Here is a 23,344-nt window from a genome sequence, read left to right on the forward strand (position 1 = left end):
TCAGTGGGTAGGGGCCTGGGGGGAGGGATAGCATTAGGAGAAATACCTAATGTAAATGACAAGTTGATGGGTGCAGCAAACAAACATGGCCCATGTATACCTATGTAACAAACCTGCACGTTCTGCACGTGTACCCCAGAACTTAAAGTATAATTTAAAAAAAAATAATGAAAGGCAAAACTAAAAATAAAATTCGAGTTTCTCTTCCTGGTGAGACATTTTCACTATACCCAATTTGCTCTTGTTAGAGACAGAGGGATTAGAGTTTTCTATAGCAACGACTGTTCTACTAAAGCAGTGTGAGGAGTGTACCATTCAACTATCAGCATGACAGTCAGCCCATGTGTGAAGTGTTCAGGTTAGCTACACCTTGAGACAAGCAGCGTGGACAAGCTGTGACACTTTGAGGAGAGCCACCAAGATGACAGTGGGTGTGAAGCCTATCACATGGGGAACAGCAAAGAGCACTGGAGACATGATCATTGTCTTGAGACATGTGAAGACCCAATCAAATGGGTCTTTTGCTTTTTGCAGATGTTTAGGCAGAGCAGGGGATAGTCTGTCAGCAGGAATGTTTAGAAGGCTTCAGGTATTGGGTGGTAGTTGGACTAGAAGCTTTTTGGTGTCTTAAGATTCTACTGTACCAGTAGTCTTCTTGACTTTGGAGACATCAAGTTGAAAGCTAACAGCATTTTTTTTTCAGAAGAGATGTATCTTGCTTTGCAAGTTTCCCATCTTGTGTACTACGGTTTTCCTGTTTTGAATTTTAGGCTCATTGGTAGATGACGAATCTCTCATTGGTGTACTTCGAACTACCAAGCAGACAGCAGCTGAGGTAAGTGAAAAGTTGCATGTGGCTGCAGAAACTGAGATCAAGATCAACGCGGCTCAGGAGGAGTTCCGGCCCGCAGCCACCCGCGGAAGCATCCTCTACTTCCTCATCACAGAGATGAGCATGGTCAACATCATGTATCAGACGTCATTGGCCCAGTTCTTGAAGTTATTTGACCAGTCCATGGCCAGGTGAGTCCTCACTACCTTCATCCAAAAGTGGTAACTTAAAAGTTTGCTTGTATTTCTACTCTTTTAGAAATTGCTTTTTCACTATTCACAATAGCAAAGACATGGAATCAACCTAAATGCCCATCAACAGTAGAGTGGATAAAGAAAAGGTGGTACATATACAACAGGGAATACTATGCAGCCATAAAAAAGAATGAACTCATGTCCTTTGCAGAAACATGGATGAAGCTGTAGGCCATTATCCCTAGCAAACTAACACAGGAACGGAAAACCAAATACCGCATAGTCTCATATATAAGTAGGAACTAAATGATGATACCACATGGACACATAGAGGGGAACAACAGATACTGTGGCCTGTCAGAGAGTGGAGGGTGGGAGGAGGGAGAGGATCAAGAAAAATAACTAATGGGTACTAGGCTTAATACCTGGGTGATGAATTAATCTGTGCAACAAACCCCCATGACATAGGTTTACCGACGTACAAACCTTCATGTGTACCCCTGAACTTGAAAGTTTTTTAAAAAGAGAAATTGCCCTTTGCTTCTTTGATTCTTAAAATGTATTTCAGATCTGAAAAGTCACCACTACCTCAAAAGAGAATTACAAATATTATCGAGTACCTGACATATGAAGTTTTTACATACTCCGTCAGAGGCCTATACGAAAACCACAAATTCCTGTTTGTACTCCTCATGACCTTAAAGATTGACCTTCAGAGAGGGACAGTTAAGCACAGAGAGTTTCAAGCTCTCATTAAAGGTAAAGTGTGTGAGATACAGATGTGGTGTGTGGAGGATGTTGCTTTGGTATGCTCTTTGATATACCATAAACCCACTTCTGTGATACAGTAGGAAATGATGTTCTAATGAAAGTTTAATTAAGTTTTATTTTTAATACCTTTTTTCTGTTTTTCATTCGTTTTGCCCTAGTTACTTAAGATTCAGGCCTGTGCCAACTCAACTGAATATTGGTATTATTGTAGTTATTGATATAACTACATTCAGTTTATTCACTGCTGCCCATGCCAGGAAAAGTGATACTGGTGATGGCTTTCTTTAGCAGGAGAGCCGTTCCCTCAGCAAGGGAGTATAATGATTTTTCAGACTGCAAGAAAAGGCTCACTTGTGTTTCATATTTGAAGTTAATCCTATTAATTGCATATCTCCGTGTTAAAGGTATAATTAAGGAGACAAAAGAATGGAATTTTCATTTCAGTTTAGTTACACGAGTATTTACTGAGCACATGTTATGTAAACCCACCACACTAGCTTTGGGGATGTAAGAATAAACCAGATATTGCTTGAAAAGAAATAATAACCTCAGAATGGGGATGAAGATAATTTAAAAATAACTCCAAAGTAAGGCAGAATCACCTAAGTGCTATAAGAGAGCTAAGAAACAAGTGTTGAGTCTAAAAGGAGGGAAAGATTACATGTGGTTGGTGAAATCAAAAAAAAGTTTCTTAGAAAATATACCTTTGTGGGTTAAGCCATGAATTGGGGAACTATTTGGTACGTGGCAAAATGTTTCAATCTTTTTCTTGTGTTTTTGGCTCTTTATGTATGATTTAACCAATTATTTTCTGGCTCCCCACACCCCAAAAAGAAAGTGGCATTTGAGGTGGACCCTGAAGAGGTAGAAATGAGGAAAACATTCCATGCTGAAATGGAACAGCATGAGAAAGGGAACGAGTGGAGAACATCCAAGTTGTAAGAATCAGTCTGGTTTTGTTGAAATGAAAGGTGGATATGGAGGCATACTGAGAAATAGAGCTGGACATGTAAACTGGTGACATACTGTGGAGAGCCTGGGTTCCTGTAGGAAGGATTTTCTTGATCTGGGAAGAAACAGGGAGTTGTGTAAGGTGGTGACGTGATTGATCATTATGGTCATTTAGGGAGGTGAACTTGGCACACGTGTAAGGATCAAAGAAAAGAGGTTCAAGGGAGTCTCTTTCAATCTTCCCAACTGCAGGAATACATTCCTAACCTAGCGTAAAGGCAATAGGAATATACAGGGAGATAAGGGTATAGAGATTAGGGAAGTAAAATGGCAAAACCGATGCATACAAGAGCCAAGACAGCATGCAGAAATGAGTCTATGATTTCTGGTCTATGCAGAGATTTCTGGTCTGGTGGTTGGAAGAGGAGTTGGTTTGAGGAGGGTTGGAGTGGGGGATTGCTGGATGTGATTTTAGGACCTGTTTAGTCAGAATCAGAATAGGCCAGGTTTTGCTGCCATAAAAACAATCTCAAAATTTCAGTGACTTAACACAACCAAGGTGTACTTCTCATTCATGTTACCTCTCCAACGTGCTGTTATAGTCACTCAGAAATCCACATTGCTTCCATAACTACTATGGCAGAGGGGCAAGGATGTGGCAGACTGTGCACTGGCTCTTAAAAGTTACCCCACAAGTGACACATGTCACTTACGCTCCTATTTCCTTAGCCAAAGCCAGACACGCAGCCACATCTCACTTCAAAAAGAGCAGGGAAATGCAGTTCCCCATGTGTTTGAAAGGCGGGGAAACAGTTTGTGACCAGCTCTTATGACTACAGACATGAAATTTGAGCTATCCAGAAAACAATTAGAAAAGATAACCTAGGCCGGGTGCGGTGGATAATGCCTGTAATCCCAGCACTTTGGGAGGCTGAGGCAGGCGGATCACAAGGTCAGGAGATCGAGACCATCCTGGTCACCTAAACTGCAGGTTTAGGTGAAACCCTGTCTCTACTAAAAATACAAAAATTAGCTGGGCGTGGTGGCACGTGTCTGTAGTCCCAGCTACTCGGGAAGCTGAAGCAGGAGAATCACTTGAACCAGGGAATTGGAGGTTGCAGTGAGCAGAGATCATGCCACTGCACTCCAGCCTGGTGACAGAGTGAGACTCTGTCTCAAAAAAAAAAAAAAAAAAGGAATCTAGACAGTCCAAGAGAAGAGTCAGGCAGTTACAAAGATGGGGTACAGAAATAACAGCCAAAGCCATGGGAATGAAAGCTAATCTAGGGAAAAAATGTGGAGTATTTCTAACCCACAAGGTGATAGGACCTGCTATACTTTTGTCCTCTGCAGCCTATTTATAATAAACGGGCAGTCACCGATAACTTCTTACTCTTTCTCTACTTCATTTAATTCCTTCCGCAGATTCAGGTTAGATTACCACTGTGGAAACTTTGCAAACTATTTTGCATCATCTCTGAAATCTCTTCTTTGTGCCTTTTTCATGAACACAGGTTTTATTTCTGGTAGTTCCAAGGAAGTTGAAATGTATCATGTGGTTCATATTTTTTTCACAGGTCTAATGCACTTGTGGAAGTTGGTTTTTTAAGGCAGTGTGGTGTGGTACAATGAACACTATCTAGGGTGGGGAGGAGGCACTGCAGAGAGTGTCAAGATGTATGAGGTTTTGGTCTTGGGGATGCTTAAGTAAAGTAAGTGAATTTACCCAATCTGGAAACCTATTTTACCTCATTTCAAAAATCTTTAAGCCCTCACTTGGACTTGGGCTGCAGCCCTGGTATTGTATGACGCTGAGCAGAGGGGTAGGGGGCATTGAAGCATGCTGAAATCCAGGCAGCAGTGGCAGCAAAATGACCCCCACAATCTGGGGAAGCCTCATATCTATGCACCATGGTCTGAATGTTTGTGTCCCCTCAAACTTCATCTGTTGAAATCTTACCCCACCCCCCCCAAGGTGGTGGTATTAGCATGTGAGGCCTTTGGAAGGTGATTAGGTCATGAGGGTAGAGCTCTCGTGAATGGGGTTAGTGCCTTTATGAAAGAGGCCTGAGGGAGCTCACTCCCCTCCCACCATGTCAGGACACCATGAAAGGAGCCATCTATGCACCAGGAAGTGGGCCCTCACCAGACGTTGAATTCATCAGGGTCTTGATCTTGGACTCCCCAGCCTCCAGAGCTGTGAGAAATAAAAATTTCTGTTGTTTCTAAGCCACCCAGCCTATGGTGTTTGGTGATAGTGGCTGAATGGACAAAGATACCGTGCAATACGAGTGGAGGAGAAGTATACTTTTGAATCTTTCCTTACTGGTGAGCTGGCTTTGCTTCCTCAATGCCATCTGCTAATATGACCCCTGAGAAGGAGGCACATATGACATAGAAAGGAAGAAGTGGGAAACCTGGTGCCTGGGTCCACAATGGATGGTGGGAAGGAAAAAGGAGGTCAGAGGTAGAAAGAGGAGGTCAGGTGCAAAGATCCTCATCTCTTCCTTGCCTCCTGAGGGAGCTGAGAAGGGGAGAGTGCCGGAGAAACTCCCAGATAGGAGATGCCCCTGCATTCTGCCCAGTGTCACACCCACCATGGAAGCAGGGGAATGGCTGGATGGGTGAGCCTGAGGTTTGGCTGGCACGCAGCAGAGACTGGAGGTCAAACCAAAAAGCTGTAAAGAAAGAGAACTTTGTACCTGCAGACAAAGGACCAATGCCAGGAGCTGGGGCAGTGGATTGCAGCGCAGGGCCCCAACAGATAGCATTTGTCGTAGCTCATAGGATACAGTACAGGGACCTAGCCTGCACCTGAGGTGTGGGAAGCCTGGAGGGCAGCCTGCATACCTGAGGCATGCTCGATACTAAGACATAATCCCACCCCATCTCACCTCTCCCACCTACCAACCAGGCAGACCAGAGCTACTACCTGAAAGAGACTGGGTTATTTGAAAGAGGGTGGGTAAATCAGAGGAGACTGAGAAACACGGCAACACAGTGGGGAGGGAATTCATCAGGGAGGATTAGATTTGTTACAGAAAAATAAAGAAGGCTGAACACATGGGTTGTGGTGTGAGCACATTTGTGACCCCATTTCATGAAATTGGAGTCAGGGAGAACTATACTGTATAGGGCCAGGAGAGTCAGTGAGAGGAGTTTGGATTTAATTTAGTTGGCAATAGGGAGCCATCGAATGTTTTATGAGCAGGGATGTGGCATGAACAGAACAGTGCTTTAAGAAGATTAATTTGGGATTTTATGATAGGTTGATTGACAGCAGTACAATTGGCTCAGCAATAAAGGAGTTTTTCTTTTTAAACAAAACATAAAATTTGTTTTAGTTTTGAACTGGCTTACATTTTGACTGAATTATCTTTAAAAGATGGTATGACTTTGTTTTTAATGTTTCTTTACAAAGTTAACAAATGTGATCCTTAGATCACAGATACTTTTAAAAAATCATTTTGAACTCAATACTTAAGGGGGAGAGTGGAAGAGTTATTTATCCTAGCAGAAATGTTTGATTTCCCAAGAGTGACAGGTTTTTTTTGTTTGTTTGTTTCAATAACTACTTGCTTTCTGCAATATTTGCAAGGTGCCTTTGACTTTCTTCTTCAACCAAAAATGTCAGAACACTTTGAAAAATGAAATGGATACCAGGCACAATCCTGCATTATAGAGCAATGGATTTATCTTTCTTCCCTGTCTGGTTATTTTAGAAAGATATTATCTTTCTTTTGTCATAGACTGTGTACAAAAAGACACCTTAGGGGGTCTTTTCTTGCCTTCCAAACTGGACTGAACCTGGGCCTTCCAAGCGGGGAAAGAAAAAGAGAGAGAGAAAGAATGTCAGAACAACAGCTAATGATTACATAGCTCTTATTATTCTATACTGTTCTAGGTACATTAATGTATTTAACCTTCACAGCAGCCAATCTGGTAGATTCTATCAGACATCCACTTGGCAGATGAGGAAACTGAGAGGGATTCATGTTTTTTTTGTTCAAGTTTATGCAGCTAATAAGTGGCAGAGCCAGGATATTTTGGGGAATAGGAAGGGCTGTCATTGTTCTGGGTTAGTTTAGGAAACACAAAGGTAGCTTAGATTTCTTCTCCTGGTGTCTCTAAAGCTCAGGATTACATGAAAACATTTCTTTGGAAACAACCAAGAAGAAAAGGGGTGAGTTTGTCTCTGTGCCAGGCCTGCAGGTGGCTCTCTCTAGTGGCTGCTTCTCGCACCAGTGACTCCTACATTAGCAATACTGGCGCTCCAGTGAGACCTGCTCTGTCTCCAGGTTGCAGAGGGGCCGACAGTAAGAAGAAGGTTTACACATTGTTCTAAAGGTGTTGTTGCACTCAGAGCCACAGATTCCCAAGTCCCCTGTGGTGAAGCAAATGGGTTTACATGAAAAAAGTACTTTAGTTCATACAGCTACTCAGGACGATGCTAGATGGGGAGAGCAAAGACCTGTAGTTCCCACAAGCCCCTTTTTGGTCCATGAGTTGATTTGTGAACTGGAAGGAATGATGAGTTCTTAAGGAAGATGATAAGATTTAAAAGTTAAAGAATCACCGCTTTGCATGCATCTGAATTAAACAACAGTGGAGCTGGAATTATTATGATACATTACTAAAGACATGCAATAGAGGAATTTTGAAATTGTAAATATCATCATGTATTTCATTGGAAAATGCTGGGTATGCCCATTTGGCCTGAGATTTGCTTCAGAATATGATCAATGCTGTAACTCATTCTCCACTGGACTCAAGCTCTGTAAAAGCAAGGGCCTGGTTGGGTTTTCTGTGCTATATCCCCCAGTGTCTGGAACATGTCAAATACCTGGAGGGCGCTCAATAAATATTTGTTCAATCAATGAATGGATAAATGATTTAAATATTACTCATCCACTAAAAAACCCATAGATCTATTATATCATTTCCTCCTTCACTTCCTTCTTTATTCCCCCCCTCTTTTTATCCCTGGCCTATGTTTCTCCCACCCTCCTTCCTTAACCCTAACCCCAACCTTAACCCTAACCCTAACCCTAACCTTAACCCTAACCCTAACCCATCCATGTCTTTATCTATCTGTTTGACCTGGTAACAAGTAGTATTTAATGGCAAGCTTCTGGAGGAGTAATGACTAAGAAGTGATATTTAAAATCCACACATGAAAAGATCAACATATTCATTGATATCAAAATTATAAGTTTTAGGTTGTTAAAAAATAAAAAGCAACAAATATAATCACTTGAGAAAAATTCTTTGCAGGGAAAAATGACAGAGTTGTTATTTGTACCTTATTTGTATAAATCAGTAAATAAAACACTAAGACTTGAAGGAAAGGTCCAAAAAACCCTCATATTTTCTGTAATATTATTATTTTCCAATTTTCCTATATTTTCAGTAATGTGGCTATTTTGCTTTTATTATTTGGAAAGTACATTTCTAGAAGTGGAGTACAGGCTTACCCAATTCACCCCGTCTGACGCTCTTCCCCAGGGGGAGCAGCTCTGGACCTGAAAGCCTGTCCTCCCAAACCCTATCGCTGGATCCTTGACATGACTTGGCTGAATCTTGTGGAGCTGAGTAAACTTCCACAATTTGCAGAAATTATGAACCAGGTAATACAATAAAGGGCTGGTTGAAAGTGCAGATCTGCAAACCCAAACATACCTGGGCCGCTTAAACTGGGGCTTCCTGGCAGCAATTCCTTCACCCAAAAAAGTCAACCCAATAGTTTGGATTTGAGGCTCTGTGGCTGTCCGGGAGAGATCTTGGACAGATGGACCTCAGGATTAACCTCTTCATAGTTGCAGGCAACTATGTTTTCCTCCTGTGTGGTGGGCATGGGTCATTTTTGTATGCCTGTTTGAGTTGCTGCTGGAATCAGAACCAGTAGATGGACCCTTTTATTGTAGACGACTCATGCTTTTACACTTTAACTTCTGCCTATGATTAAGTGATTTGTGCAGATTTGAATGTGAGTCAAATTAAGAGGTTGAGGTCCCTCTAAAAAATTAATTATTTTAGTGGTGAAATATAATGGTGAAAATGGAGAAATAGGTACCGATTTGCTTGTTGTTTTTTTCTTATTTGAAAATGTACATTGATTACTGTGGATTAATTGTTGAGTCAATTGTTACTGGAAAACAATCATGAGACTCAGAATAAAGATAGCTGCTTCTTACTGGGATCCGTTGGCTGCAACTGCCTGTCACTAATGGAGCCTGCAGTTTCCCAGTGTCAGATGCCAATAATCATCTCTTTTCTGTGGCTGCTAGTGACTGACAGATGGGGCCATAGGTAGACTGCAGGTTGTCAGAGCCTCATGCTGTAATCACCAATCCTCTGCCCAACATACTGTGTTAGCTGCCTCTGTTTGTTTAGTGGCATTTCTGAAACATTGTGTAGACTCTACCTATTCAGCCTGGTTGGGTCTGAGTCAATTGGATAAACTCTCTGGGTTCCATCTGTGGATAGACAGTGAGCTTTGTTTTGTAGTACAACCACAGATGAGTCCTCCAAGCCCAAACAAATGCTTGGAAAAAGAAAGTGATCTTGGGCCGGGCCCGGTGGTTCATGCCTGTAATCCCAGCACTTTAGGAGGCTGAGCCAGGTGGATCACGAGGTCAGGAGTTTGCGACCAGCCTGACCAACATAGTGAAACCCCGACTCTACTAAAAATACAAAATATTAGCTGGGTGTGGTGGCGGGTGCCTGTACTCCCAGCTACTCGGGAGGCTGAGGCAGGAGAATTGCTTAAACCTGGGAGGCGGGGGTTGCAGTGAGCCGAAATCGCGCTGTTGCACTCCAGCCTGGGTGACAGTGTGAGACTCTGTCTTGGGGGAAAAAAAAAGAAAAGAAAGTGATCTCGGTCTGGTCAGAGATTGGGTAAGGGAGATAGTCAAGAACCACTGGAAAAATCACTCTAAGCCCACGCCCTCTAATGATGGTTTATATTGATACAAGGATATTTATTATTGTTTGCCTCTGCCAACTAGGTTTTAACTACTCATGAGGTAGAATATAGTAGCTATTACTGCTTACTATGGGATAGGTACTTTGCAACAATAACCTTGCCACAGAAGGGCAGAGTTATTGACCCTAATTTATAGATGAGATAACGGAGATTCAAAGAGTTAGTTAAGTACTTGAAGTACTTGCCCAAGAGCCCATTGCCAATAAGTGGCGAAGCTCATGCTCTTCCCATGCCATCATGAGTTATTTCTCTCCCACTCCTCTTACACCACCGATTGGGCCAGAAGTGGGGTGAGGGGTAGTTCTCAGGAAGGTTGCAAAAGTTCAGCGGAGACCTGCAGTCAGGTGGCCATCAGTCTGGCCTGCCTGTGGGAAGGAAGGGAGGAAGCAGAAGATCAATCTCCCAGCTGAGTGGGTGTCAGGAACTGAAATATAATAGAGCAGCTGCCCTGACCTTGGCATCCCAGGCCAAGGGTCAGGAAAAGGAATGAGAAATGGAGATGGACATCCAGAGGCTGGAAGTCATCTTATCACCTATCATGGCTGCAGCTCACTTTGAAGCTCTACTGTGGTCAAGTCAAAATTAGCAGGTGGAAAGTCAGTAGGTGAAGAATAGTCATCCGCTTTCTTCCTGTGCCTCAGCTGCAGTTGTGGAGGAGGCCTGTGGGGGACACTGGGGGCAGGGGCAAGGTAGGGCTTGCAACACCCAGGCCCTGGCATGCAGGCATCTTCTTTGAGGGCAGCCAACCAGAGAGAGCTGCTGCAATCTTCAGGAGATAGATGGCAGTTGTGAAACATTTCAGAAATCCCCTTCTTTTTTTTTTTTTCTTGAGATAGAGTCTCACTCTGTTGCCCAGGCTGGAGTGCAATGGCGCAATATCGGCTCACTGCAACCTCCAGCTCCTGGGTTGAAACAATTCTTCTGTCTCAGTCTCCTGAGTAGCTAGGATTACAGATACACGCTGCCACGCCCAGCTAATTTTTTGTATTTTAGTAGGGACGGAGTTCCACCGTGTTGCCCAGGCTGGTCGCGAACTCCTGAGCTCAGGCACTCTGCCCGCCTCTGCCTCCCAAAGTGCTGGGATTACAGGCATGAGCCACCATGCCAGGCCAGAAATCCCCTTCATCTTTTAGTGCCCCAGGGACAAAGTGGGAGCAACTGAGTTGCAGAATAACTGTTCTGTTATTAATTTATACTCTATCTGTATCCTGTATGATGAATTGTTCACACCACAGATATGAGACTTTGGACAGTTATTTAACCTCTCTATGCCTCAATAAAAAGTAGGGGTCATAGAGGAAAAAGTGTAATCCTCAGGTCTGGCATAGGGCATCTGCTATGTGAGCCTTTGCTATTTGCTATTATTGCTTACTGTGGCTTTTTTATTTTTATTTTTTTTTTTGTTTGTTTTTGAGGGGGAGTTTCACTCTTATTGCCCAGAGCTGGAGTGCAATGGCACAATCTTGGCTCACAGCAACCTCTGCCTCCTCGGTTCAAGTGATTCTCCTGCCTCAGCCTCCCGAGTAGCTGGGTTTACAGGCATGTTCCACCACGCCCGGCTAATTTTTTTATTTTTAGTAGAGACAGGGTTTCTCCATGTTGGTCAGGCTGGTCTCGAACTCCCGACCTCAGGTGATCTGCCCACCTTGGCCTCCCAAAGTGCTTACAGGCATGAGCCACCGTGTACTGTGGCTTTTTTAAAAGCACACTTACAAACACCGTCTAAATAACCCAGCCTGATTGTTGCTGAAGAGCAGGGATAGGCTCAATAATCTATAGTTTTCGTACTTAGTCTTCATGGCACTTGGGCGTCAGTGAGCACCTTTTAATGCCTCTGAAAACCTGAAGTCCTTTTCATGCTTCTGAACAATATTTAAGACCAGCTGTTGGAGAGACTCCTTTCGTTATTAGGCTTTAGGTCTCAAGGTGGGGGATCACTAGGAAAATAAAAGTTTTGATTTTGTCATCTATCATTATCTTTAAGTAGAGATCAACATTTAGAGGTTGGGTTATCAGAATGGTCTGTTAGTGGTTCTCAACTGAGGGTAATCTACCCACCCCCAGGGGCATTTGGCTGTGTCTGGAGACATTTTTGATTGTTAGGACCCGGGTGGAGGGTGCTACTGGCATCTAGTGGATAGGGATGCTGCTAAACATCCTACAAAGCCCAGGACAGCACCCCCCACAAAAAAAATTCAGATCCAAATGACAGTAATACCAAGCTTGAGAAACCTTGATTTGTGTTTCTTCTGGCCCAATCATTTGGTGCAGTTGACACACGATCCTAATTGTAGCGAATAATGTAGAAAAATAATGGAAGAACTGGAAGGGAATAGTAATATCCAAGTTATTCAAGTCATTGATCCTGAAGAAAGGTTTAAACTGTGCTGTTATGCTTGAAAAATTATCTGCCTGTAAAGAATGACCCTCTCAGGTGATTCAGAATCCTTTGTAATATATTCCAATTACATATAGTTCTGTGACTTGCTAATTTGCTTGCTTCTTTTAGATATCTCGTAATGAGAAGGGGTGGAAAAGCTGGTTTGATAAAGATGCTCCAGAGGAGGAAATTATCCCTGATGGATATAACGATTCACTAGATACCTGCCGTAAACTTTTACTTATCAGGTGAGAACAGGCATTATCAGACCTAGAAGCATCACTCATAATATTGCTAAATTACAGATTTTATCTCAGTGAGTTTACTTCACTATATCACTGTCATTGAAAGTAACGGCAAAAACCGCAATTACTTTTGTGCCAACCTAATATTATAAGAAATGTATGTACTTCCAAATTATGGTTTTGGATAGCAGTTCTTCAGTTCCTTGACAAGCAAAATAAAATGGTGATGGTGACAGGGAATGATGTATTTTGACAACGTATTAATGATAGTGCTTTTAGCAAAAAGCGTGAAAAATATGCTTTTATTATTCACTTTGTTCATGATTTACCATTGAGTGTAACAAAGTTACAAGACAATTAGCTTATAAGCTAAAGTTAAATTGCATCAAGAAAAAAAACCAATAATATTGCACTGAATTTGAAATATATAAATGCTACTTTTGGCTATAAAATGGAAACAAAAGTTTGAAATTGATGTTAAAGAAGAAAATCGCCCTCTCTTTTCACTTTTTACATTTTCTCAGTATCCAGTAACTCACAGACCTTCCACACTGAAAAAAATCAGTGTGTGTGTCTGCGTGTGTGTGTGTGTGTGTGTGTGTGTGTGTGTTTGTATGGTGGATGGGTAAGGCAGAGGAGTAAAGCAGGGGAGATGAGACCCCCACATGAAAAATGAGAGGTAGAGTTATTTTGAAGCAATTTTTTCATTTCTAATGTTATACACCTAAGTTTCCACTTCTTAGAAAAAGCTGTTTCTTAGATATTGTCACCCTTCAAGAGTGACCAGAACAACACTAATGTTGACCTCATAGTCCACAGAGTATGAAAAGGCTTTTTTTTTTTTTTGAGACAGAGTCTCACTTTGTCGCCCAGGCTGGAGTGCAGTGGCATGATCTCGGCTCACTGTAAGCTCCGCCTCCCGGGTTCACACCAGTCTCCTGCCTCAGCCTCCCGAGTAGCTGGGACTACAGGCGCCTGCCACCACGCCCGGCTAATTTTTTGTATTTTTAGTAGAGATGGGGTTTCACTGTGTTAGTCAGGATGGTCTTGATTTCCTAACCTCGTGATCTGCCAGCCTCGGCCTTCCAAAGTGCTGGGATTACAAGCATGAGCCACCGTGCCTGGCCAGGGCTACTTAGTTTTATTGGAACAAATGTGTCTATTTTTTAGTCCGTCACTTAAAAATTAGATCTATGTCAAATAGTGCAATCTAGTAGCACCAAAAAAAAAAAAAGTCTGTGGGGCTTGTCTGTGCTTTACCATATCAGTATTAAATGACACTTATCCAATGTGTCTGTGTGTGTAGAACTTGCTATGGTGTGCACTACAGAAATGGTATGCCACAAATGCTTGCTGACCAACTTACTTTGGGCATCTTTGGCACATTGGTTCCTCCTCTGAAGGCTGTGGAGCTTCAGAGTGTGTGGCAGGTCAGCCCCTACCATGTGTTGGAGCTGGTAGAGGACACTGTGTTGTTATGGGCTCTGCCCTACTTCTTGCCAATGCCTGGCTGGTACTAAAACCACACGATTAAGTTTGTGCTCATCCGTGATAGGAAACCTTGCCATTCCTCTTACTTAGATGTGGAAAAGTAGGAATTAGCTTGTTGCCCTTTTGCTAATTAAATGTATGTGTTTACTTACACAGATAGGATAAAAATTGAACACGTTTAGTTTATTTCGCCTAACTTGTATTCATTTTTAGGTCTTGGTGCCCAGACCGTACTGTTTTTCAAGCAAGAAAGTATATTGCAGATTCTTTGGAGGAGAAGTACACAGAACCAGTTATCTTAAATCTGGAGAAAACTTGGGAAGAAAGTGATACCCGGACACCTCTGATATGCTTCCTGTCCATGGGATCTGACCCCACCAATCAAATTGATGCATTGGCCAAGAAACTGAAACTGGGTAAGACTAGCAATCTACAAAATTTAGCAACACTTCCATATTTTTTTGCCCCAAATTTTGCCTTTCGTAATTTTATAACTGATTCTTAGAAATAGATGTAAAACTGAATTAGAAAAATATTAAACTTATTCCTCTTTCATCCTTTCATACCTCCTAAAGTGAGGGTGTGATATAGGTATCTTTGTTTAGAGAAGAACACGCTCATCTACCATATAGTGTTTTTTTTTTTTTGATTGGTTGTGTTTTAAGTTCTAAGGAGATAGCTGTATTGCATGGATAGCTGACTAACAAGAATGAACACACAATAGCCAAAGTTTATGTTATTGCCATGTCTATATAAAATTACAGCAAAGTTTATTTTGTCACAAATTGAAAAACTATAACCATTATTGTAATGCATAGTAGTTAGGGATTAATTATTTCATTGCTTTCACTTAATAACCATTCAGTACAGGCAGTGTGCTAGATCTGGGGAGCACAGAGATGAATACAACACAGCTGGGAAAGACAGACATGTAAACATGTAATTGAAGGCAATGTGACAACTGCAGTAAATGTTTCATAGAAGTGGCTGATCACAGGATTCAGAGCTACTCGGATTGCCTGGGGTATAGGGGAAAACATCACATTGATGATATTTGAGTAGGAAATTTAAAAATAGATAAAATATACCAGGTGGGGTGGTGGGAGATAGAAAGTTACTCCAGGGAGAGGAGATGGGAAAGAAGTTATAAACACAGAAGTATTTATAAGTGTGACTGAGTCAGTAGGATTAAAGGACAGGGATGCAGAGCACATCTTGACAGGACTGAGCCATCCTGTAAGAAGGACTGTTTATCCCTTGCTTCATTCATACTCTGAAAATCTGAATGCTGTTGACATTGGCATTTGCAATCTTCTAGGGTCAGATATCTGTAACTATACCTTGTAGGGTTAATCCAATCATGTCTTTTGAGTATTACAGTGATTGATTATGAATCACTAAATCTATCCTGTGAAGTAAAATTACATGAAATTTATTACATAGTCAACATAAGCATGATATAAAATCAATTCAGTCATGTCCATGTACTAGCCACATGTCCCTCTGCATAAAACCAAGCTACGGTAGCATGGTCCATGTTCATGTCCTCTTTTCTCATCTTGACTTCGCTCTATTTGTTGTCACCACACTGTTCTGTATTCTCAGTGGATCAGTGTTCATATGGCCACGGTCTTCTGTCTGAACACTGATACCAATGCAAAGAGCTCCCAGGTTCTATTGGCAACTGCTCATGGTTAAGTCTCATTTGCTATCTTCAAATAGGCAGTTTTGCTCTAGTATTTACTGCAGCACACCAGCCGTCTGAGTTTATCTCAGAGTGATGCCTCTCGAGTAGCCTTATAGTTTGCAAATCTCTCTCAAATCTGTTGCTCTATGAGTGTTTATCCAGCTGCCTCTATGGCTCACTTCTCTCTGCACACAGGTGTCTTTTTTCTCTCTCAACACTTACCATTCTTCTCCACATGGCAGAACATGTGGCTTCTAGTGGCTCATGGGCTTCACTGCTTACGTGCTCAGAATGTTCAGCACCCTCAAGGAAACTCCTCTTATTGTCGTGGTTCCAAGTCCCAATATCCAGGGAAGTAACTCATTGTCTTTGCTTTGGTCATGCGCTCCTTTCTGGGCCAATCAATGAACTGTCACTCTGGAGATAGGTTCCTAGTAGAAACCTTATGTATGGAGCTGGAATTGGGGACATTTCTTAGAAGATACAATGCCTAGAAGAAGGAGTATTCAACTAGAGTTACCATTTCAAATGTTGTAATTTAAGAACATAATTAAGAAATTCAAGGTCTCCTTTGGGAGAAATTATAACTGACATTAAATGAATGCAGAAGGGCAGACTTGTGTTATATCCTTTAGTGTTATCATACTGCTTTGCTTGGCAATTTGGTGGTTTCCATTTCTTGCTCCTACCTTACTTTTTCCAACAACAATCCAGGCTTCTATTGATTACTTTATTAGGATACTGGAACAACATAGATTTGGCTTTGACACTGAAGGATCAAATGAATTTTATAAACAATTCTACTGCCAAATCATTTGAGCAGTATTAGGAAATCTCAGGCTGCTTGCTGCTTTGGGTTGAAAGTCCCAAAGATAGCTGTTAAAATGGAACTATTACACATACCGAACAACATGTTAATGTAGTCTCAGCTATTAATATTTTATTTGAAAATCTGGATAATAAATAATCATAGAATGCTTAAGGTGAATGTGACTGGAAATCTTGAAATCCAATTACTTTTTTTTTTTTTTTTTTACAGTTGGGGGAAACTATGGTCTGGAGATAAGGCCCCAGACCTAGTCCGTGGCAGATCTGGTTCAGGACTTATCTCAGGAACCCCACTTCAGTGATCTCATTGGTCTTTCTTTTTCACTCCTTCTCATTGTTTTCATTGAATGAATTAACCAGCTACCCGAAAATAACATACAGATGGGACAGAATCAATAAGTTTTTGTAGAAAAAGAGGAGAAGGGAAACTTTGGGTTATAGATATTGTCTTGTACTGGTCAAGATCTGTAGTGAGAAATTTGGAGCAGATAAACTCTGCACAGAGTACTGGGTACATGGGCAAAGTGGAGAAAGCAGATGGAGTTAGCACGAGAGCCTTTCTAGGAGCCTGACTATGGGAGGAGGGAGGTCTCAGAGGAAGGATGGGCTTAAAAAGAACACCTAAAAACAAACGAAAGAGAACAAATACATAAAACCCCACAACTACACAAAAGTAAAAGTGGGAAAACTGATATAACAATATGTACAGATGAAACATTTTAACATTTTAAATAATAAGAGAATGGCTCATAACTATAGTAATAAATTACAGCATCTCATTAAAATTGGCAAATTTATAGAAACATATGAATTTAGAAAATTTCCTCAGAAAAGGTAGAAAACCCTGAATAAACCAATAATCAAGGGGAGAAAAAGTAGAAGTTTTAAAATTATTACATCAGCAAAGGCTCTAGGCTTGGATAATTTTCTGATAAGTCCTTTAAAACTTTCAAGGACTCTCATATGCTATATTCTGTTCCAAAAGATGGAAAAAGAGAATACATTTTCCTTTTTCTTTTGAGACAGGCTCCCACTCTGTCACCCAGGCTGGAGTGCAGTGGTGCAATCATGGCTCACTAAAGCCTTGACCTCCCAGGCTCAAGTGATCCTCTTACCTCAGCCTTCCAAGTAGCTGGGACTACAGCACACACCACTAATCCTAGCCACATTTTGTTTTCTGTTTTTTTGTAGAGATGAGGTCTCATTATGTTTCCCAGGCTGGTTTTGAACTCCTGAGCTCAAGTGATCCTCCCTCCTTGGCCTCCTAAAGTGTTGAGATTACAGGCATGAACCACTTCATCTGGCCCATTTTCCTCTTTATTTGCATTATTCTGAAACAGTAAACTGACCCAGATAGTAACTGCATAAAAGAAAGAAAACTGGCTGGGCATGGTGGCTCATGCCTGTAATCCCAGCACTTTGGGAGGCCGAGGTGGGTGGATCATCTGAGGTCAGGAGTTTGAGGTCAGCCTGACCAACATGGCAAAACCCCATGTCTACTAAAAATACAAAAATTAGCTGGGTGTGGTGGCGGGCGCTTGTAATCCCAGTTACTCAGGAGGCTGAGACATGAGAATAGCTTGAACCTGGGAGGCGGAGGTTGCAGTGAGCCGAGATTGCGCCATTGCACTCCAGCCTGGGTGACAGAGTGAGACTCCATCTCAAAAATAAATAAATAAATAAATAAATGTAAGGATCTTAACTAAATCACAAGCAAGATGAATTTATAGTGACGTCAGCAAGATGTCTCATATCCCTCCACATATCCCTCCCTCATATCCCACCACCACATCAGGAATTCTGTATCCATCTACAGACAAAGTCTCTCTGCAGGAGCCTCGGGATATAGGTAGAAGGTTGTGAAACCCTATTAAAATCCAAGACCTAGGAGGGTTGTTTTGAGAGCACAAACTGACACCCAAATGGCAGATCTGCCAATTGTGCTTCCAGGTTCAAGCCTAGAAATGGCCCTGCTCCCCAAGGAGTTTGGCTATAGCCCTTTTTGGCCTTGAGCCTGCAACTAAAACCAACTGCCAAGGGTTGTAGGTGGAATCAGGCACACTAGTGTCTCAGTGCAGAGGCTCGTCTGCCTGCCAACATCGATCTTGGCAGTGAACTTGAAAGTTGCCCTGTGGCTTGTCTCCAACCACCCTCAGCTGAGGTCCCAACTCAGAGCTAACTGTGCAAGAGCCCAGAAGGAGGCTTGCTCATATCTAGCAGACTGGGAGTCTGAGCCTCCATGAAGGGCTCATCAACCTCTGTACCCCAGCAGATACCAAGGGTGCCCACTGTCAGCTCTGGTCCCTCCTGCTGCAGTCAGGGAACTATCCTACCTGTGCAGGGATCTACTGGGAGATACATGCCCTTCTGAGCCAATGAGATGAGCTCTTCAGCCATCATCCTCCAGCAGATCCCAAAAGGGCCCAGTCTCAGCTCCAGTTCCTCCTGCTGTAGTCAGGAAACTAATTTGTGCAGAGACCTGCTGGGAGACACACTCCCATCTGAACCAATGAGGTGGGCTTGCCAGCTCTGCCCCACGTCAAGTCCTGAAGGACTCCGGTCTCAGCTCTGGCTCCTCCTGCTGCATTTGGAAACTATCCCATCTGTGCAGAGACTTGCTGGAAGACAAACCCATCTGGGCCACTGGGACAGGCTTCTGGGCTTGTGTCCCTGACCAACTGTCTCACACAGTTCAGGCACATTGTGCCTAAAAACAAAACAAAACAACAACAACAAAAAACTTGTTATAAATATCAGATTTTTTGGTAAGCCTCATGGTATCCACAAAGCAAAAACCTGTATTAGATACACTAAAATTAAAAAGTAAGGAATCAAAACATACTACTAGAGAAAATCACTTAACCCCGACCAAGGGAAGACTGCAAGAGAGGAAGAATGGAAGAAGAAAGGATCTACAAATCGACTAGAAAACAAGTAACAAAATGGCAGTAGTTAGTCCTTACCTACCAACAATTACCTTGAATGTAAATGGATTAAAATCTACGATTAAGAGACACAGAGTGGCTTAATGGATTTTTTAAAAAAGACCCAGCTATATGCTCCCTACAAGAGACTCATTTTACCTGGAAGGATACACACAGACTGAAAATGAAGGATGGAAAAGATATTCTATGCAAATGGGCACCATAAAAAGAACAGGAGTAACTATGCTTATATCAGATAAAATAGACTATAAACCAAATACTGTAAAAGAAGGCCATTATACAGTGATTAAGGGTAAATACAACAAGAGTGCATGTGCACATACACACACATGCACCCAACATCAGAGCATCTAAGTGTATAAAGATATATAAAAATTAATATATATATTAATTATAAAAGATATAATTAATAAAAATATAAATATTAATAGACCTAAAGGGATAGACTGCAACACAATAATAGTAGGGGGCTTCAACATCCCATTTTCAGCAATGGACAAATCACCCAGATAGAAAATCAATAAAGAAACATTAGAGTTAAACCATACTCTAAATCAAATGGACCTAACAGACATTTACAGAACATTCCATCCAATAGTTGTAAAATATACATGTTTTTAAACAGCACATGGAACATTCTTGAGGATAGATCATATATGAAGCCACAAAACAAGTCTTAACAAATTTTAAAAAATTGGAAACCTACCAAGTATCTTTCTTGACCACAATGGAATGAAACTAGAAATCAGTAACAGTAGGAACTTTGGAAACTGTACAAATACAAGGAAAGTAAACAATATGTTCCTGAATAACCAATGAGTCAAAGAAGAAATTTAAAAGGAGATTTAACAATTTCTTGAGGCAAGTGAAAATGGAAATACAACACACCATAATCTATGGAATACAACAAAAGCACCTCTAAGAGAGAAGTTTAGAGCAATAAATGCCTACACCAAAAAAAAAAAAACAAAAAACCAAGATCACAAATAACCTAATGTTGCATATCAAGGAACTAGAAAGACAAGAACAAATTCAACTCAAAATTTGAAGGAAAGAAATAATAAAGATCAGAGTAGAAATAAATACAATAGTATTTTGTTTTGTTTTTTTTTTTAATGAAGTCTTGCTGTCTCCCAGGCTGGAATGCAGTGGCGAGATCTCGGCTCACTGCAAGCTCCGCCTCCCGGGTTCACGCCATTCTCCTGCCTCAGCCTCCCGAGTAGCTGGGACTGCAGGTGCCAGCCACCACGCCTGACTAATTTTGTTTTTGTATTTTTAGTAGAGACGGGGTTTCACCATGTTAGCCAGGATGATCTAGATCTCCTGACCTTGTGATCCACCCACCTCAGCCTCCCAAAGTGCTGGGATTACAGGCGTGAGCCACCGCGCCCGGCCGATAGAAATTTTTAAAAGTACAAATGATCAACCAAATGAAGTGATATATTTTTGAAATGATAAAATCAGTACACCTTTGGCCAGACTAAGAAAAAAAGAGATATGACTGGAAAAAAAAAAGAGATGAAAAAGGAGACATCATAACTGATAACACAGAAATACAAAAGATCATTAAAGATTATTATGAAAAATTACATGCCAACAAATTGGAAAACTTAGAATAAATGGATAAATTTCTGGACAAATATAACCTACCAAGACTGAATTATGAAGAATTAGAAAACCTGAATAGCCAATAATGAGTAACGAGATTGAATCAGTGATTAAGTCTCCCATCAAAAAAAAAAAAAAAAAAAAAAAAAAAAAGCCCAGGAACTGATGGCTTCATTATGGAATTCTATCAAACTTTTAAGGAAGAAATAATACCTATTCTTCTCAAATTATTCCAAACAATTGAAGTGGCTAGGAATTTTTTCAAACTCATTCTATGAGACTAGCATTACTCTAATATCAAAACACAAGGACACAACAAAGAAAGAAAACTACATACAGGCTGATATCCCTGATGAACATAGATGTAAAATCCTCAACAAAATACTAGCAAACCAAATCAAACAGTGCTCCAAAAGATCATTCACATTGATTAAATGGAATGCAGGGATGTTTCAAGATACATAAATCAGTAAGTGTGATATATGACAGTAACAGAATGAAGGACAAAAACCATATGATCATCTCAATAGACACAGAGAAAGAACTGGATAAGATTCAACATTCCTTTGTGATAAAAGCCCTAAACTAATTAGGTATGAAGGAATGTACCTCAACACAATAAAGGTCATGTATGACAAACCCATAGCTAACATCATACTAAACTGGGAAAAGTTGAAAGCTTTTCCTCTAAAATTAGGAACACAACCATAATGCCTGCTTTCACCACTTCTGTCCAACATAGTACAGGAAGGTCTAGCTAGAGCAGTTAGACAAGAGAAAGAAATAAAAAGCATCCAAGTTTGAAAAGAGGAAGTCAAATTGTCCCTATTTATAGATGACATGTATACAGAAAACCCTACAGATGCCACCAAAGAATTGTTAGGACTGAAAAACAAGTTCAGTAAAGTTGTAGGATACAAAGTCAATCTACATGAATTAGGGTTTCTATATGCCGACATTGAACTATCTGAAAAAGAAATTTAAAAAGCAATCCCATTTAAAATAGCTACAAAAAATAAAATACCTAGGAGTCAATTTAACTAAGGAGGTGAAAAATCTCTTCAACGAAAATTATTAAACATTGATGGAAGAAGTTGAAAAGGACACAGATAAATGGAAAGACATCCAGTGTTAATGACTTGAAAGAATTAATATTGTTAAAATGTCCATAGCTACCCAAAACAATCTGCAGATTCACATGCAATCTCTATCAAAATACCAATGTCATTTTTTATGGATAGAAAAAAATTCTAAAATGTATATGAAACCACACAGAATCCCAAATAGCTAAAGCAGTCTTGAGCATTAAAAAAAAAAAGTTTAAGGCACCAAACTACCTGACTTCAAAATGTACTACAAAGCAATAGTAACCAAAACAGGATGGTAGTGGCATAAAACCAGACACATAGGCCAATGGAGCAGAATAGAGAAACCAGAGATAAACCCATGCATTTACAACCAACTTATCTTCAACAAAGTTGCCTAGAACATGTAATGAGGAAAGATCAATCTTTTAAATAAACGTTGTTGGGAAAACTGGGTAATTATATGCAGAATAATGAAACTAGACCCTATCTCTCACCATACACAAAAATCAAATCAAAATGGATTAAAGACTGAAATGTAAGACCTGAAATTGTGAAACTACTATGAGGAAACACTGGAGGAAATGCTCCAGAACATTAGTCTGGGCAAATATTTTTTCGTGTAAGACCTCAAAAACAGGCAACCAAAGCAAAAATGGACAATTGGGATTACCTCAAGCTACAAAGCTTTTGCACGGCAAAGGAAACAATCAACATAGTAAAGACATAACCTACAGGATAGGAGAAAATATTTGCAAACTATGCATCTGACAAGGTGTTAATATGCAGAATATATAAGTAACACAAACAACTCAATAGCAAAAAATAATAATAACAATAATCTGATTATTAAAGTGGACAAGAGATCCAAACAGACATTTCTCAAAATAAGACATATAAATTGCAAAAAGATATATGAAAAAGGCTGAACATAATTGGTCATCAGAGAAATACAAATCAAAACTACAATGAGATATCATCTCACACCAATTTAAATGGCTTGTATGAAAAAAACCAGTAACACATGCTGGCAATGATGTGGAGAAAGAAGAACCTTCATACAGTATTGGTAGAAATGTAAATTAGTACTTTGGAGAATAGTATGCAGGTTCTCCAAAAAACTAAAAATAGAACTGCCCTATGATTCAGCAGTGCTACTACTAAATACATATCCAAAAGAGGTGAAATCATTAAGAAAACTCTGAAAGGATTTTTTTCATTTTAAATATAAAATTTAAAAAAACAAAGGAAGTGAAATCAGTATATTGAAGAGGTATCTATCTGTACTCCCGTGTTTACTGCAGCAGTATTCATAAAAGCCAAGATATAGAGTCACCCTAAG

The 23,344-nt window shown here is 40.6% G+C and overlaps 1 protein-coding gene across 1 annotated transcript in view; it reads left to right on the forward strand.

The window, feature by feature from the left end:
* The window catches only part of DNAH8 (dynein axonemal heavy chain 8), a 332,740-nt gene that overhangs the window by 232,920 nt on the left and 76,476 nt on the right, over positions 1–23,344 (forward strand). Inside the window, exons 78-82 of the mRNA XM_055113566.2 lie at positions 771–1,023; positions 1,595–1,785; positions 8,254–8,375; positions 12,243–12,361; positions 14,063–14,265. Of these exons, the coding sequence (XP_054969541.2) occupies positions 771–1,023; positions 1,595–1,785; positions 8,254–8,375; positions 12,243–12,361; positions 14,063–14,265 (888 nt within the window). The remainder of the gene's footprint in view (positions 1–770; positions 1,024–1,594; positions 1,786–8,253; positions 8,376–12,242; positions 12,362–14,062; positions 14,266–23,344) is intronic.

The sequence above is a fragment of the Pan paniscus genome, chromosome 5 (assembly GCF_029289425.2).
Source record: "Pan paniscus chromosome 5, NHGRI_mPanPan1-v2.0_pri, whole genome shotgun sequence".
Taxonomy (NCBI): domain Eukaryota; kingdom Metazoa; phylum Chordata; class Mammalia; order Primates; family Hominidae; genus Pan; species Pan paniscus.